The 20,042-nt window shown below is 34.7% G+C and overlaps 1 protein-coding gene across 1 annotated transcript in view; it reads left to right on the top strand.

The window, feature by feature from the left end:
• The window catches only part of LOC105389788 (glutamate receptor 1), an 88,362-nt gene that overhangs the window by 38,364 nt on the left and 29,956 nt on the right, over window positions 1–20,042 (top strand). Inside the window, exons 3-4 of the mRNA XM_011560967.3 lie at window positions 638–765; window positions 7,995–8,124. Coding sequence (XP_011559269.3) covers window positions 638–765; window positions 7,995–8,124 — 258 coding nt within the window. The remainder of the gene's footprint in view (window positions 1–637; window positions 766–7,994; window positions 8,125–20,042) is intronic.

The following is a 20,042-nucleotide window of genomic DNA, read 5'->3' as shown; positions in this document are numbered from 1 at the left end:
TTATTTTTGTCTATTGCCTGAGTCTCGAAAAAAATATAAATGACACTGACAAGTGACATTTAAACTTTGTTTACATGCCAACCAACAAATGGGTCATTTTCAAATGACCTTGATATTTCTGATGATGGAAAGTAGGTACTTATCATGTAAAAAATAAGCAGAAGCATTTTTTCAGCTGTGTAGGCGGTCGCATGCTCTGGGACATATTATATAGAGGTCATCTCTTAATAATAAATAAAAAAATAGTCAGAAAGTGTCAGAACAGAATTAATGAAAATGACCCAAATAAACAACAACGTCACGATAAAACGTCAACGTCAATTAAAAATGAAAGTGACAGTTACTTTGTTTTTAAATCTATAGGCTTTGATCATCAAAATGCATCGCACCTGATGCATGACGTCATCAGCACTTTTTTACTATTTTATGATTTTCTCGAAAATGATACATCCAAAAATACAAAAACATTTTTTTGTGGCCTTTAGAGCTAAATCTCGAAATGGTTTTCGATTTATAGCAGCTTTAGTTTTTTGAAATGTTGTCCATTCTACGATTAATCTTTATAATAATATAATATAAATTTTCATCACAGGTGACGAGAAAAGTTGCTATAACTAGATTTTTTTATTTGTTCCAGTCTGCAACCAATTCGCTAGAGGCGTGTGGTCCATGCTTGGCGCGGTGACTCCGGACTCATTTGACACTCTCCATTCGTACACAAATACATTTCAGATGCCTTTCGTAACTCCGTGGTTTCCTGAAAAGGTTAGTTGATTATTCTGTGTGAAGTCCTATTCTCACCCAATGTTTGTCGCACATCGAAGGTATGCCATATCGCGGATGTCGTACCAGCTCAGCATCGCTAATTCGCTACCATGTACGGTACCAATATCGCTTAGGTCTGAATATAGAAATGTGTAATTTTGTCAATTTTAATTAATTTATGACAAACTTAAAATGAAATGAGATTTATATTATTAGACAGCACTAAACTTAAATCCGGGATAGCTCGCACAACCGAACACTCCGGTCTGCACAATCTGAGGCTACAACTGCCGCCGCACAACACTGACTTTTACAGCCACTCCTTCACGGTGAAAGCAGTGGTACTCTGGAACGCTCTTCCCGAGGAAATACGACATGTACCTTCTGTTGCCTCATTCAAAGATAGGGTCAGGATACACTATTTGAATTCACTGAACAGTTGATTATAAATATAAACGAGTTTATGTAATATGTAAGTTTATTATAGGTATAGTTTTTATATTGTATTGTTTTATTTATTTATATAGTCTATAGCATGTACTGTTTAAGTAGTATACCTTGCACCTCTACTCCCATTAATTATGTTACAATTGTCTCTTCCATCCAAAGGTTGTCTGGTAGAGATTGCTTTAAGCAATAAGACCGCCTTTTTTGTACTATGTTACTTATAAGTTGTGATTTTGTAATGTTTTCTTGAATGGTGCAAAATAAAGAGTATTCTATTCTATTCTATTCTTAAAATCTGCCTTCAGAATCGACATCAACACCTTTAATTCACTCACGGGCAATGAAAAGGTTCCACTGAGAAAAGCAACAAATTACTCCTAAACGGAAAAAGATAGCTAAATGACGCTTTCTGCAACATTAATGTTAAAGATGCGCGATTATCACTATGAATGTATTGCGTCGTCTCTTTTCCTCTTATTCAAAATTGTATTCGATCATGAAATGGATGAGTGAGTGAGAAGTAAATATGAATGCAATGCAATAGCGTCGTCTCATTCTTTCTAATTTAAATTTAGCCGTTGATAATCGAATAACAGCTAATCACAAACTTTTTACTAGTTTATGTCCTACTTAATGCAATGTTTCGATTTATGTTGGTCCACACGACCTGACGTCAGATACAAATCTTTTTAAGATTTTACATTTGCTTCAATTACGAGAAATGAGATCAACCAAAACATTACAGTAACAACGTACTTATAATTTTTTTTCTAAGCACTTCACAACAAAACATAAATAATAAAAAAACGAATATGGTTGATATATCTTATTGAATTAACAAATCATTAAGTGCCAATTTCTCCACAGTTGGTTAGAGCATAACCAGGTATTAGTGGTTGACTTTTGACACATCTGTCAAGAATTTTATATGGAGATGACGTATAATTGACTAACCAATCCCTGGTCGGTTAGATAACCGACTATGGAGAAATTGGCACTAAATCCGACAATTACATGTTTTTTTAATATTACCTTGTTATATTATAATATGTAACCATACCAACACGTAACAAAATAAAAATATATTCTTTTGACTGAACGTAGGTATATAAAAAAAACACTTTTAACAATCAATAGGTTAGGCATAAAAATTATGTGGATGCTGAAATGCTAATATGTAAGTAATAATAATAACGGCGGCCAATCTCATTTTGAGATCAGCCATCTACGCAGGAGTAGATTATAGTGCCCATGCCCATGTGTGTGCGCAGTACACAGGAGCACTCTCTGTTCCATCACTCTCATAGCCCAATGGGACGGATTGACCGACACGACTGGAGAGAGCTAGGCGCAGGGCCGACTGCTTTACATGCCCATCCGACAGCATGGATCGTTTCACTGTTTTGGACATCAGGTGATCAGCCTTCTATGTCCTAACCAAACTTAGAACCACAATTTAGAAACACAAATTGATGGTCCCACCCGGGAATCGAACCCGGGACCTCTGGGCCATGAAGCGAAGCTTGTACCACTAGACCAAAGAGGCAGTTTAACATAATTTTAATTAATATGTAAGTAAGCGTATCAAAAAATGCTGAGTCATAAAAAACGTAACATCATGTTTATTAAACTATACTATTCTTGTATTATTTAAAAATCTATGCACATTAATACTTAAATGACAGCCTATGTTATAAATTTAATAACAAGATAGTTTTCTTTCTGTCTCATTTGAACATTGAATTAACTTACATTGAATACAGTTAAAAACATAAAATACAAAAAAAAATAATCCTTTTAAGATCAACGATTTTAAAAGGTTTAAACGATCAATTGCTTAGGCATAACCATAATGTAAGTGTATCACAGAATGCTGGATCATAAAGCACCGTAGGTAACATCTCTTAGCTAGGTAACAATACTGAGATCTAAGATAACATCATAAGAACACATACACTAAATATTTCCATTGAGGAACATAATCTGATCCAATTTTTGTGAGCTTCATCGGCTGCGGCGATCGCTAAGTACATAGCCCGCTTTTGAAAAAAAGCCTTTCCGAGGGTACTGATGTAGCTGGAATAGCTAGATATTTCTTAGCCAATGTATACAGTCCCGGAAATATGTTGGCATGCCTCTTCCAGTAACTGAGGGGATCTTCTTTCCGGCAAACGAGTATGAGACCACTTTCTAGATATTGTTTCACCATTATAATAGCAGACGTTGTGGTAGATTGCACTTCATTATTTTGGGATACTTTGTCATCAAAATGATCCCACAATGATGAAGTAGCTGGAGGATTGGTATAGTGGTGGTCCAATAGTATATGAGAACTATTATTTATTCTGGTCGTTTCTGTTACCACTGTCTCAACTGGAGGGTTGTGGTTCATAAGCAATGAAAGTTCGTCAGTTACCCATTGTTGGGCATTTTTAGCATTATCCTCCAGTCCGAATGCAGCTTTTTTAAATCGAGGGTCTAAAAAAGTAGCTTTTGCTACTATTTTGTTAGTTTCAAGGTTTCCAAGTCTGTCTGCGAGACACCATTTCCATAAGTGAGTTCTTTAGTGTAGAACCAATCCGTGTTGTTGGCATAACCGTTCTTAGTGAAAATTGTAAGCCTCTTATCAAAGGAACAATGGTGGATATCGTGACATACCTTTCCCCAGAAAGAATTTCGGAAAATTCCAGAAATGGCTTCTAAGTTTTCAAGCAGTCTGCAATAGTGGCCCATTCATTACCTGTAAAATTTTCAGGTGCCCTGTCAGGTAGATCTGCAAGTGTAAGTGCTTGTTTGACTTGCAGTAGTCTTTCGATCATGATACATATGCTATTCCACCTAGTGGCAACGTCTTGCTTTAGCTTTAGCTCTGGCAAGTTGAGCTCCGACTGTTTTTCTTTTAGTTTATACGCAGATACTGAGCTCTGCTTAAAATGTGTTATTATTGTTCTGCATTTTGTTAGTAAATCAGCCAACTCCGGGGTTATAGCGTCATTAACGGTCAGGTTGATTGTGTGGGCTACGCAAGGATGGTGGTGTTTGCACAATTCTTTTGAAACAGCTTTTTTCATGTTTGCGGCATTGTCAGTAACAACTGTGACTAATATTTATGTTATTACAACAGCGGTGTTGGCGGCTGTATGCGATCCAATGACTTCTTGCGTCGCCAATGTATTTGAACATATTTTGTCATTATAAATGTAGTGTAAGTAAGCTGATGAAAGTTTTTTCATTGCGGGCCTTCCAGTAGTCTGATGTTAGTGACAAATGTTCTACATCTTTTAGTACATTCTTGAGTTCTTCTACATGGGCTTTGTAGAAAGCGGACAAAAGCTTTTCACTCACCGTTTTTCTGGATGGTAGCGTGTAGTTAGGATTCAGTTTTTTAACCAGATTACGAAACCCAGAGTCCTCGACGATTGATATTGGCTGGTAATCTTTGGATATCAATCTTACAACAGCTTTGTCGAGACTTGCAGACTCTTCTATTGTGATTTCCGAAATTTTCGCACATAAGCGCAGCTGCCTTGTATTTTTAGCCACAGGTTCTTGTCTCTGGTCAGCACGTTGAGGTTCTACCTGAGAGGTGCCAGAAATTCCAGGTGTAGATGAGGATGAATTAGGTAAGGCTGAATTTTGCCTCACGGGCAGGCCACGTCGATCTTCTTCAGCACTTAACTGAATTGGGCGAATTATTTTTAAATGTTCCTTGGAATTTGATGTATTCCCATGGTTTGGAAACGTTTTTTTACACAATGTACAAGTAATGTTCTTTTTATCATCAGTCACAGCAAAAAAGGTCCACACGATTGACCGTTTCGACGTTGGGCGAGGCATTATCACAAAAAATGTCTTAACGCTCACAGAAAAAAAACAATAAATGCTGATTTCATTAAAAAATTAAAATCACACCGACCACAAAACATAAATTAACATAAAAAATACAAACACCACCAAAAAAGTCACCAACTATTTTACACCAAAAAAAAACACAAAAAAGTTACGTCCTTTTGCATTTCAAGTTAGAATCCAATTTGTTTTAAATTTGAAATGGCCCGATTTTCCCGAACATTGTTAGTTTATGATTAGTACCTGTTACACCATAAAGCAGTTAAGTTTTTGTTAGTTTTGTTAAGATATTTTACAGTAAAAATAATTAATATTACCAAAACAATGCACGCGTGTTTTTGTTTTGTTTACTAACTTTCAATGAATGAAGTTTTTGTTTTGTTTACTAACTTTGATTGAATGAATGAAAATTATTTATATACTCATTCTCAATCGTTTCATTCAATTGAAAGGTAGAAACTAGTGGTTTTTTTAAAGTACTAAGGACTCGTTCATTAAAAGTAACCTTTGTTCCACGAGCAAAAGGCATATTTTTATGGCAAATTGAATCATTATTCATAATTCATTAATATGTGTATGTAGTGTACAGAGAGTGAGAAGTAGTATACAAATGTAGTGCGTCGTCTCATTCCTTCCTATTCAAATGACTAGTTTATATTCGATTATCAGTCTTTTCATCTTTCTCTATGCCTTATGAACAAAGTTCATTTTTGAGTGTCAAATTGAATAATTCAAACATCAGTTTATTCGATTATCAATCTTGTCACCTAAAATAAAACTCTATGCCTTATAAACAAAACTCATTTTTGGATGACAACTTGAATCATTCAAACATCATTCGAATTTCCTCTTATTCGAATAGTGTCATTCGAAGGAAAGTATTCATCATTCATAATTCATTTCATCATTCGATTATGAAAATTAGTGGTTAATGGTTTGCAAATTCGATTATTGTCATTAGTGGTATCAAACCATTTGATTGTTGCTGTCATTCATAAACGCCCATCTTTAATTAATGTACATTTAACAGAGCATCAGGATGTTACCAACAAAAAAGATAAAATATTGTTATAATTTTAAATTAATCATTGAAAATATTGGGCTCGTTTGGTATCGGAATTAAGTGAATGGAACTTTTTCATTGCCCGTGAGTGTAGTAGAGCGGCATAGCTTAAAAATCTAATTTGAATTATGCGCTTGATGATGAAAGCAATTTTCTTGGACAATTATTAGGTAACATAACAGTGATAATTTTAAGATGTGGAGGCAAGCTGGATTTGATCCCTAACAGAATACTACGTGTTAAAGATAATTGGGGTAGCAACCGTAGGTACAATAACCGTCATAGCTACTATAAACTTTCTTTAAGACTCTTCATATCTTTTGGTTTTACTTTTACAGATGATTAAAAATAAATTTTTACAAACTCAAGTTTGGACACCATATAATAGGTTTAGTATGAGCCAGAAATAAAACAGAATTATTCTAATATTTTTATACGTTGAAACTTCGAAGTTCATCCTCTCGATGTACGCTGGCACGAATTATTCTCCCACTACCTTATTGATTCAAAAACCTTTTGGCTCGAAAGTTTGTTGGTTCGAAAAAACCTGTACCTTTTGGCCTCTTTTGTTTGTAACTTCGAAAGCACTTTCCCATACTATTCTAAATAAAGGATAAAAATAACTGACAACCATTAACGAACATTTAACGTCAAGTTCCGTTGTGTTATGAGGAGGTTACATCAATGTAAACGTTTAAGCTTAAATGAAGCTTAAACGTTAGACTCAGAGGATTTAATTATGATGGGCATGGCAACTCATTATAGAACCCAGTATCTCCAACTAGTATCTAAATGGATATTAATGGGGCTTCCCTCTATAATTATACTTTTCACTTAGTGCCAGAGATTTTTTGTTTGACTTGCAAGGATCCGGAAACGGAACTGGCCGCAGAATTGTGACTCAAAAGAAAAAGATGAAAAGCAGAGCTAAATTTGCTTTAAGAATCCAGTCCATAATTTTAGAGTAATTTGCTTTAACTTTGTGAATTGCGTCGTTTTCACCAATAATAATAGAGTTTGTACTATTCAGAATTTTGTTATTACTTTGTATTATATGAATAATGAATAACAAGTACTCGGTAATTATTTATTTTAGATGGATAAGCTTTGAAAACTTTTTCTACAACAAATATAAATATTTTTCCATCATCTATGCAACAATTTTTTAACGTTTTATGCTTATTATTAGTACCACTTATTCCTTTTTTTTTAATACATAAAAGGTAATCATATTTTTACGAAAAAAATTTACTCTATATTCTGTAAAAAAAAAGCACGCAATGGCATGTTATTTGAAATAATGCTCATTTATTGCTTTTTTTAAAACAAAAACGGCGTTTTAGTACAAAAGGAGCCTGACGTAAAATTTGTTGAACGAAATTTATCTGACTGGATATGGACTGAATATTAAGGGTAGGTTATGTAGAAATGAGGTAGAGTAAAATTAAATAGGTGGTGGAGCCGGATGTGGAAAACAGACGATGTTGTCATAGCTAAGAAAATTAACCTTTCATATTATTATATTATTACGGTCTGTTAACCTAGACTTTTTTAGATAGTAGTATCTATAAACCCGAACAAACATGAAGCATTTACAAAGAATAGAATTATAATTCACTCACGAGCAATGAAAAGGTTCCACTGAGAAAAACACAAAATTACCCCTAAACGGAAAAAGCTAGCTTTATGACGCCTTCTGCAACATTGAAGTAAATTTAACGAAGCCTCAGGATATTACCAACTAAAAACAATAATATTTTGTTCAAATTTTAAATTAAATGTTGGAAAGAAATGGGGTTGTTTGGTGTCGGCTTTTTGAGAGTGGAACTATTTCACTGCCCGTGAGTGTATAAATGAAATCATTCAACAGGTCATCCCACCATCTTCGGGGCTTATTGATCACGCAGTCAGCATGCGGCCTGACTATCACAAGGCTGTAGTCGATACTATACTGCATTACGGGTGGAAGGAAATCATATACATTTATGATTCTCACGATGGTGAGTATTTTTTTATATTTTTTTAAGTCTCTTGTTGGTGGCGTAGCGGTTACGGTCTCCGCTCTAATTTTTAGGCCGTATGTTCGAATTACCTTGTAATATAACTATATTACAATCGCGATTCTAGAGAAACAGGTATTTAGGAAAACACTTGCTATCGCTTGTGCTCTTATGCCCCGGCCACGGGTGCGATAGAGATGCACTGCAGCACGCGACAATAGGTACTTTTCTTGATGAAATTCTGGTTTCGGGAGAAAACGTTTTACACTAACTAAATATCAACCAATCTCTTTAATTTTGATGTGAATTGCTTCAGCATAATATATTCTAAGTCTAGTCCATAGGTTTCGCTTTTAAAAAAATGCATTGTTATTGTTCAACAAATGGCTTGAATCAACAAAGTTTTGATCACATAAACAAAGTTATTTATACCTATAAGTTTGAACCTATAGAAAATTTTGAAAAAAGGAATCGCTATAAACTTAGTAATTCCTTGTGTCAATAACATACTAAAAAATTATGGAGATTGGATAATATTTAGAAGTAGTAAAACGTTTTCTCTTTTTGTATGGACGAGCAAGTGCTATACTCTCCTCTTAAGTCCACCAGTTCCAACAAGCACCAACAATAATCTCGTAATTTTGTAAAAAGGTCATCGATCGGTATATCATTCAATCTGTATGTGCACGTGGAGAAAAGTGGAGATATCGATTTGTAATTATTTAAATCATAATGAATATTTTTAAATGATAATAAATATTTAGGTCTACTGACCCATAAAGCTGCGTAAATAATCTTAAGTAATACTTCTATTTTTAGCTGATGTTGATAAACTCTGAGTATCTCTACTTAACTTATAAATTGATTTTATTTTATTTAGGTATCTGTATTTACAGTGCATGGTAGAATTGATGCAATAAACTATAACAAGAAAACAAACATCGATAATATTTCGTCATCGGTTATTTAATTCTGGAAAGATAAATAAAATTGTCTGCCAAACAACAATAGTGAGCACAACATATCCGCTTCGAAGACAAACATATGAAAGTTGTTGATATAATCTGATAAGTAACTTATATTGTTTAGCTGAAACCTTGGTGCCTATATAGAATTCGTATAAAATGCAGAAATCGTTCACATACAACTTGTAACAATGACTTTTGACCTTTTGACACTGCTGGCTTTTGAAATCTACACGCTTTTGCCTGATTTGGTATTGACTAGTGATGATCGATACCCACTATCGATATCTCATCTACTGTCTGTAAACTCCTCACCTTAAGGGTTCCAGGTACATATCAATAATGGGTATTAATTTTAATAGTTTTATCCAAAAATAAAAACTTAGTAGGCAATTTGCCAGTGTAGCATTATTATACCCCCTTCTACCACTACTAACCTACCCGAAGCGGGAACGACTCATAAAATTTTATGTTAGTGCAGCGCCGTAGCTAAGTCCTGTGGCGTTGTAAAACTATACGAATATACCAAAATTATTATTTTTAATTTATAATTTTCATCCCACTTTATTTCAATACTTTTCTGGTGTGAGAATGAGAGGTATTATAACATTAATAATTATATAAAACTAGGAAACTACTATTGTCTTTTCTACGGCTAGAGACCATAATACAGGGTGATTAGAAAGTCGATGTATTCCTTCAAATGGGTTATAGCCGAAAGCATTTCCAGTCGATTAAACCCCATAATGCATTATCCGAAACTCAACCATTTCTGAGTTATTTAAGTTTTTTTTTTTATATAATTTTGCCAAAATTTATGTTTAAAAGCCAAATATAAAAAAAACATAGTCAATTTATAAGCTTTAAAATGACATATTACAATCTAAAATCGATTAAGGTATGACCAAGATATAACCAAAACAACTACATAGGCGAACAAATCTCAGAAGGGAAACTAACAAGATTTGTTCCAATTTTAAGGTAAAAAGACGACCGAATGGCGTAGTGGTTAGTGACCCTGACTACTGAGCCGAAGGTCCCGGGTTCGATTCCCGGCTGGGGCAGATATTTGTTTAAACACAGATATTTGTTGTCGGGTCTTGGATGTGTTCGTAAAATGGCAATACGCCCGCCCCCTATTACATTGGGACTAACATAACACTCTGGCACAGAATAATAACTAGTACCAGGTACAGAAGTCCATCTTCGCAATGGCTATCAAAGAAATATGACTCCATCCATATTTTCTGACATATTTTTTTCAGGTCAATCAATCTGTATTTTTTATGCAAGAATAATATAATTGCCATATTTTCTGCACAAAAGAATAGGGAGGATTTTATATTAGTAATAATTTTGGATAATAGGTAATTAGTTATACATAACGTGACCATGCGTTCCGCTTTGGGCGGGACAGTCCCGCTTTCAAGCTGTGCGTCCCGCTGTCCCCCGCGAGGACAAAAATGTCCCGCTTTCTTAAACAGACCAAATGATAATTTAATTACCTACATTTTGTAACTTCATCCCATATTTCCTTTCTTTCTTTTAATCACTTGAGACAACCTTCTTATCATTTACTCACATAGACTATAGGGAGACACATATAGTCCGAGTTCCACCGCGACTCCGCGAGTAACTTCGTTCAGTGACGATCATTGACTCGCTCTTGCTCTATCGTGTATATAAATTTATTTCGCTCACCTACCGATTCCAAAGAAGAAATGCGTGGGAGTACATGTTTTCCAAAAAGTAATCTGTATTAACTTTTATGAATGTGAAAATAAGATAAGATGCACTATTGATAAAAACTTTAAATTAATCTGGTATGAGAACACCCAAAAATTCCAAAAACTTTTTTCCGAATTTGAAACACCAAATATGTACTTAATTTACAAATATTTACTACTAAATATTGCAATAACGATTTTTTAAATATCGATTTATAAAAATCGAATATACCTATATAATAATCACGAAGGTTTGTTATTACGATTGTTAAATACACGAACGTTAAAAAATACGATTACTTTAGTATACGAAAAATAAAATACAGATTTATTATAATCAAATTATCAAGAAAATATCAAATCCGGACCGAAAATAGGATAATTCGTGATTTTGTCTAAAATAAAATGAACGTTTCAAAAACTTTAGAATCAAAACCTACAGATAGGTGCAACGACAATCAAAGCGAGGAGGAGTGTGTTAGGTGCAATTAGATATCGAAAAACAAAGTGGAGCGTTTCAAATATAGAGTAAAAATATTGTTAAATAGAAAACTATTTGTTGTTAAGTTACACAACAATGCAAAACGATTGCTCGGATTTTTACGGTGATTAACCTTAAAAACCTTAGGAGCTAAACCTAAAGATAGGTGCAACGACGAGGAAAGCGGGAGGGAGCGTTTAGGTGCACATAGATGTCGAAAAACGAAGCGGAGCGCAGCGAAGCGGAGCGGAGCAAAAAAAAAATTAAATTGTTAACTAAGGTACATTCGGGTATTTGTGTTTTCGGAATATGAAAACTTCGGGATTCGTTATTTAAACAATTCGATATAATAAAAAATCGTACATTTAAAACATCGAAATTATAACATTCGAAAAATGTACTTTGGTCATTTTAATAAATCTGTTGTTTGAAATTTCGTTTAACAACTTTTCGTTATTCGGCAATTTAAAATTTACTAGAACTAAGAAATTTAAAATTTAAAAATCGTTATTTTCATATTCGTAAAAAAGTAATTCGGATTTATGTAGTGTACTACCGCGTACCGTACTATTTATATTTATAAAAGCAGACGAATATTTAAGTCGCGATTGAAATGGTGTCAAGACAATCAACACCAAATTAAAATGGACTCGCTAGCTGAAAAACATTCCAAGGGGAACTTTCGTGGATTTTGGAAGGACACGGGTAAAGAAAATGTAAAACCAAGCCTTCCCGTGAGCGTCGATGGTAAAAACCAACAGAAGGAAATTGCTAATGTGTTTAAGGACCATTTTTCTGTAAAATCCTCATTGGGCGCGGCTGCGGAGGTGCTCAATGCTGACATGAAGTATGGAGTTTTAGCTACCCCTATTTTAGCTAAGGACGTAGCTAAAGCTATAAAATGCATAAAAAGAGGCAAGTCCCCGGGTCACGATGGACTCAGCATTGAGCACCTGCAGCATGCCGGGCCTCATATTTCTAGGGTCTTGGCAATGTTTTACTCTCTGTGCGTGAGCCACTCCTACTTGCCAAGTAACTTTATGAAAACAGTGGTAGTGCCTGTAGTGAAAAATAAAACTGGTGATCTTGCCGATAAAAGTAACTACAGGCCTATTTCCCTTGCCACTGTCATAGCCAAAGTATTTGACGCTATGCTTAACACACAGTTAAATAAATACGTAACACTGCACGATAACCAGTTTGGCTTTCGTCCCAGACTCTCCACAGAAAGTGCTATACTGTGTCTTAAGCATACCGTCAAATATTATACAGATCGTAAAACACCCGTGTACGCGTGTTTCCTCGACCTCTCCAAGGCATTTGACTTGGTGTCGTATGATCTGCTATGGAACAAAATGAAAAGTATGGAAATACCTACAGAAGTCATCCGCATGTTCCAGTACTGGTACGCACATCAGTCCAACAGTGTCCGGTGGGCGGGGGCAATGTCAGACCCCTACCGGCTCGAGTGTGGAGTGAGACAGGGCGGATTGACATCCCCAACCCTGTTCAACCTCTATATGAACGAGTTGATCGTCGCGCTCAGCAGTGAGCATGTCGGCTGCCACGTCGACGGTGTCTGCGTCAATAACTTGAGCTACGCAGACGACATGGTTCTGCTGAGTGCGTCGACCTGTGGCCTTAGAGCGCTGGTGCGGACGTGTGAGGAGTACGCCAGTGGTCACGGATTAATATATAACGCAAAGAAAAGCCAATGCATGGTCTTTGAGGCTGGTGCAAAACGACCCAGAGATGTACCACCAGTACTATTAAATGGCAAGTCACTTGTGATGGTCGATCAGTTTAGGTACCTGGGGCATATACTGACCACCGATCTCAAGGACAATGCAGATATTGAGCGCGAGCGGAGGGCACTGTCAGTAAGAGCGAATATGATAGCCCGCAGGTTTGCACGATGTACTCAACAAGTTAAAGTTACGCTCTTCAGGGCTTACTGCACATCCCTCTACAGCTGCAGCCTGTGGGCAGACTACACGAAGCGAAGCTACAGTGACCTCCGAGTCGTGTACAATAATGCTTTCAGGACAATGTTGGGACTGCCTCGATTTTGCAGCGCATCTGGGATGTTTGCCGCGGCGCGCACGGACTGCTTCCACACCACCATGCGCAAGCGCGCCGCGTCCCTGGTGCGCAGGGTCCGGGCCAGCTCCAATATTGTCCTGAAAATGATTGGCGACAGAGTGGACTGTCCATTTCTCCGGCACTGCTGTGACAGACATGTCGCTGTAACGATGCCGCTAAGGAAGTTTTGATTATTTTATTTTATTATTATTATAATGCATGTAATTAAATTAAATTTATAATCTGACATTATTATTATTCTTATATATATATTTTTTAAATATTGTATTTAATCCTGAATTTATGTATTAATTTGATTTATGATAAATTGTACCTACTTATGTTAATTCTTGTGCTCGTTGTTATTTGTATTGTTTTTTGTTTATTGAATTTTATGACATGTACTGAATATGGATCATCAAGTTATCTGAAATAAATGAATTTAATTAATAAAAACATAGTAAGAACTTAGGTATCCTAAATATACCAACTTTACAAGATTATTAGATAAATATTAAAAAAATGGTCATTCACCATTCATGCATCTCTTTCACATTTCACTTTTTCATCGTAGGGATTGAACTTTGAATTGATGCACGGAGCAAACTGAGCGAAAAGATAAGAAAGAAAGATAATATATGTATCTTTGAGGGATATGAAATTCCGCAGGTCCCGCTTTGACAAAAAAAATAAATGGTCACGTTAGTTATACATGACCCGTAACTTTGGTGTGTGGGTGATTTTATCCGATAATAAAATTCATAGAGGAACATCTAAATCTCGTGTCGTTTACAAGTAAGAGATAATAATGCTGTACATTGCATGCATGCTGATCTCGTTAAAAGATTTGCATGCAAGAATATCTCAGAGCAAACTAATAAGATAGTATATATGTTAGAAAAGGAAATACATATTTTACTTTGAAAGGGTAATTTATCATACCAAATACTTACATTCGTTGGAAATGGTCAATGGTGGTTTCAATCATAATGTCGTATCATATCTTTTTTTTTTTTTGGTAATTAACAAAAAATATCTTACTTAAAAATTGATCTCAAAATTTTAACAAATAAGCTCAACCCAGTGGCCCACGGTTATTATGCAATTTTTTAAATCACCAACTGCATTATTAATCTCTTGGTCAAATTTCAAGACCGCTAATTGATTTTTTTTATTTAGTTTTCAAAATATTAGTAATTTTCGTCATTTTAATCATTACGTCCAATAAATTTGCAATTGTCGTGTCCTTTTTCCAATATAACGATTGATGCGGCTGTGCCATCCTTCTACATTATTTATGATTCGTAGTTGCTCTTGCTGAAAGCCTGAAAGGCCCAGCAGTTGCATACAAGCATTTTTAGAGCCTCGATCAGAACCAGTATCCGTACAAGTAATTTAAAAGCCTCGTATGTAAACAGTTCTGAAACTCTGGTTCTGTAGACGGCCGAAGGGATATGTATTACTCAAGTATTACTGAAAAAAATCGGAACTGGTTCACGTCTATTTCCTTTGTTGCATTATTACGCGCGAAACACCTACTATGTTTACTGACACGGTGACAATAAATAAACTAGAATATCGTGGAATCGGCATTCCATACATCTGAATAATACCCACCGGTTCCTGGTACAGACAGCCAATCATCCAATGGTAAAATACTTTCTATTCCTAGAATTTTCAATTTGCACACAGGTTAAAAAGAAATGGGTTTTTTACTGTCAAATACTTGATACGTTCGTACAATACCTATACACTGAATGACTGACTGAAAAACTTTGTACTACATTTTTAAATCGCCTTTTCGTCTAAACTCAATATACTGGTTGTTACTAAACGTATTATTGTAAGCCGAAAGAGGTTGAGTCTCCTCGTCATTACGAACATAGAGGGTGTAAAAATGACTTCGTTTGATCATGAAATAAATGTGCCAGATTCATACATCACCGTAATTCAGTACCTAGTAATGTTTAAAACCCAGCTGGCTTTAGCAATAGCAAACCTTTTCATGTCAAATTGGGTGTACACCAGGGATCAGCCCTTAGTCCGCTACTCTTCAATATACTTTGGGTTATGTCACTCATGAAATTCAAGGACCGAATCCATGGTGCATTCTGTACGCTGATGATATAGAACTCCATGTGCAGCATGGTGTACCTAAGCCCGAAAATTAAATCAGAATTTCAAAATGCGCCAAAAAAAATTATCAATTTCCATAGAAATTGTATGTTGGTCACGTGATTTTTTTACCATGGAAAATGACATATTTTTCGCTAATTTTGAAATTCTGATTTTATTTTCGGGCTTAGATATACCACATGTAGGTACTGCACATGTAGGTTTCGGCTTAGTATACCCTTTTTGCAACACCCTGTATAAAACCGTAGTCAGACCCGCACTAATATTGTATATTTGTTTAATAGTCTCTAGGAACTGTAGTTTAGTTACACCCAAAGACTCATAAATGATTAAAGATAATGTATTATTCTGTGAGTAGTACTTAAGTACCTATATAATTAAGCTCCGGCTATATTTTGTTGACGAGTCATCTAAACTTTTCCACTTGATTAAATAAAATTGTAAGGAAGGTTTATCAAATATCGCACTTTATTGAACACGATGTAAATTAAATATAGGAGTTATAAATTCTCAGAAGTTTCTTTACTTTCAGTTCTAATGGGTTTATACGTTGAGGGTTGCCCGTCATTGAACTCTCTTTCATTTTCTCGAACTTTCATCAATAATTATATACTTAATCAAGATGATATTTTTTTAATGAATATAGATTTTCGTCTACATAATTTGCCTTACTCGAAAAGACTTGAACCAATACCTTAATGAAATGAAAAGATACCTGGAACAAGAACTCTATCTTAGACCCGGGTACTATACATAATACATAATTATTAAATTGTCATGTTTTTTTATATGAAGCTTTCAAGAGATTTGCGACTGCGCCCGTTGCATTTCTTAAACACTTTAAATAACAGACTAACATCAGGGTTTTGTGACCAAACGATTTTTTTTCTGAAGACCTTTTTCTTTAAATGGTGCTAGATGCATCTATCTATCATAGCGAGCTGATTTTCCGCAATTTAGCCTCTAAGGTGGGCCATTATGCGTGAAACACCTACGGGGTGACTAGCTATTAAGCCAGTAGACGACCTAGGTTGCTCATGACTTCCCGGAGGGACCCCGGAGATCCGAGGGTTTTTGATCGTAGTGTATCCACGCCACACGTGTATTACTTCAAAAATCTCAAATTCTGAGGTCTGTTTTTTTCAGCTGAACGCGTAACAAATTACGTTATAAATGTCAGGAAAGCATTTTCGGATGAAGTTGTACAAATTTGTTCATGATTCTAGTAGCTCTACGCGCTCGCTTTGGATGCTCGCTACAGTAGAAGGAGTTCAAGGAGTTAATTCCCCCGGAAATGTCTGATTCGTTACTTTAATTTCATCAGTTAGTAGAGACGACTTGTACCTACCATCTTTAATTTTTCAGTGTCACATTGTCTATGCTTAAACGTGGTGTGTAAATAATATATATTTTTAAATTCTGTTTCCTCGGTTGCTTTCGTAAGTTATGTACAGTTGCGCATATTTTCGTAACCAGTAGCCATAATTTTCAATATTTTCATCAGCTTAAGTGGGAGTTTACTTAATTTATTTATTTATTTATTTCAACTGGAACACCAGCAGCTTATACTTAATGATGATATTTAACCAGTAGTTCATAAACCTACATTAAAACAATAACACATTATAAAAAAATGTATTATTATGAATTTTCACTGGTGTATAATTCTGAACTTTGAAGCACACATTAATGGAAGCAACTCGGGCCGACAGCGGCGAAGTTTGTATTTAATTATAATGTCTCCAAGTTATCACAATGACTCCGGGCTTTGCGTCTCGCAAATAATTCAGTCTGCTCTGTTCGCTTTTTGATGTCCTACTAAAATAAATAAGTAATTATTAACCTAATGTAGGTATATAGGGAATATGCATGTATTTTTTTAATATTCTTATTGGATAGTTTTACATCGCTTTACGAGTATTATGTAAAAAAATTAAACGCAAAAAAATATATAAGGTATTTTAAAGAAAGTTCAAAATTTATAATTAAAACGACCACTTTAAATGCCCAAAACTTTGTGTGACGTCACAGTGATCGTCACAACGAGTTTCACGGCTCAAAATTATGAGTTTCGCCAGTCGCGCCGACACTCAGTTCTATGGGCATAGATTATTATGAGATTGACAAATCCACTCATTTTACGTCACTTCCGCTCTAGGAAAATGCGTCCCGTTTGACCTTTATTTGAATCACATGCATATTCCCTATTGATCGCTGTTGTGGAACATCTTTTTATAAATTATTGTTATTCAATATATTTCAAATTCTACTTGACTTTAATAAGTAGCTAAGTACGTCAGTTTTTTATTTTTAATTAACTAAATAAATTAAATATTATTGACAGCAAATTGCAGTTGTTTTTTCCAAGTTTATACAGTTCACTACATACCCAATAGTCGCATTAATACTTTTGAATGACAGAGTGCCTAGACTACACCATGGTTTTTTTTTATAAAAACTTACAGAAGTTTTTTTGTATTTATCGTAATTTAAAGTTGCTAAACTATCCTAAATTATACAGAACTTTAAAGTGAAATACTTATTTATAAAGCCCAATGAAGTTTTGTTAACGGGAACACCCAAATATTCCGAAAAACTTTTTTCCGAATTTGATAACACCGAATATGTAATTTACGAAATATTGCAATACCGATTTTTTAAAATATCGAATTATAAAAATTACGATAATTATAATTTCGAATATTATAATCACGAATATTGTTATTACGATTATTAAATATACGAACGTAAAAAAATACGAATACTTTAATATACGAAAAATAAAATACCGATTTATTAAAATCACGAAAAATTAAAATCCCGATCGGAAATATGATAATTCGTGATTTTGACAAAAATTCATCATATAATATGCCATTTATTTCCAAACTAAAGTGACTTAAGTATAAATAAATAAATAAATAAATAAATATGTGGGGACATCTCACACACGGCCATCCGACCCCAAGCTAGGCAGAACCTGTGTTATGGGTGTCAGACAGCTGATATATCTACATAAATACATAGATAGATAGATACTAAGTATAAATATCAACACCCAAGACCCGAGTACAAATATCTGTCTTTAAACAAATATCTGCCCCAGCCGGGAATCGAACCCGGGACCATCGGCTCAGTAGTCAGGTCACTAACCACTACGCCATTCGGTCGTCAAGTATTAATAGCATCAAGTATTAATTTTATATAGTTTTACATTTTACAATTTAACATTCTATATCAAAATTTTATCAATTATCTTAAATTCATTATGATGCATTATTAATTATTAACTTTACTAAATTGATTACATTTCAGTGTTTACTCTATTTTTATTACATTATTAATTTAAATTAAGATAATTTCATTATTAATTTTACTAAATTGTATACATTTGATAAAAATACATAAACGTATTTAAAACTTCAGAACCAAAACCAAAAGATAGGTGCGACGACGAGCAAAGCGAGGAGGAGCGTGTTAGGTGCACATAGATATCAAAATACAAAGCGGAGCGCAGCGAAGCGGAGCGGAGCGTTTCAAATATAGAGTAAAAATTTTGTTATACAGTAAAATATTTGTAGTATTTGTTGTTAAGTTACAGAACAAAGCAATACAATTGCTCGGATTTTTACGGTGGTTAACCTTAAAAAGCTTAGGACCCAAACCTAAAGATAGGTGCGACGACGAGCAAAGCGAGGAGGAGCGTGTTAGGTGCACATAGATATCGAAAAACAAAGCGGAGCGCAGCGAAGCGGAGCGGAGCGTTTCATATAATACAGCTTAAAAATATTGTTTGTATACGGATTATGCTGTTAATAAACATACTCGTACTATTCCTAATATATGACTATTTCTTGTTCACTAAAAACATTCGGGAATTTGTATTTTCGGAATATTAAAAATTCGGAATTCGTAATTTTAACAATTCGATATAATAAATAATCGTACTTTTGAAACATCGAAATTATAATATTCGGAAATATGACTTTCGTCATTTTAATTAATCTGTGGTTTAAAATTTCGTTTATTATACTATTCGTGATTTTCGATATTCGGAAACTTAAAATTCGGGATTGTGAATTATTCGGAACTATGAAATTCGTAATTATGAAAATCGTTATTTTCATATTCGTAAAAAAGTAATTCGAAATTCTGTAGTGTACCCAGTTTTGTTAACATTAAAAGACAATAAAACGTACCCAACATTGAAATTCTTACAAATTCAAGCCCATCACATACGTATGTGCTAAAGACCCTTGAAGTCTTGACGGAAAGGCATGTGAGAATCTTTCTAGAAGCGGGATAAATTGAATTCCGGTGCCGGGATAAGGTCGGGTTATAGAGGCCCCTTAATACCATGGTATCTGGAGTATTTTTACTGAATAATATTGTTGGTAAGCACGAAATTACTACGTTCACAGAGGTGAGCCACCAACCCGTTCGATAATCTACCTGATACGAAACAACGAGTTTATGTAGCCAAGGCACAGATGTGGCATAATTTTCTGTGCCATAAAGTCGACTCGA

The sequence above is a fragment of the Plutella xylostella genome, chromosome Z, assembly GCF_932276165.1.
Source record: "Plutella xylostella chromosome Z, ilPluXylo3.1, whole genome shotgun sequence".
Lineage (NCBI taxonomy): Eukaryota > Metazoa > Arthropoda > Insecta > Lepidoptera > Plutellidae > Plutella > Plutella xylostella.
This window is presented reverse-complemented; position numbering and strand designations above follow the sequence as displayed.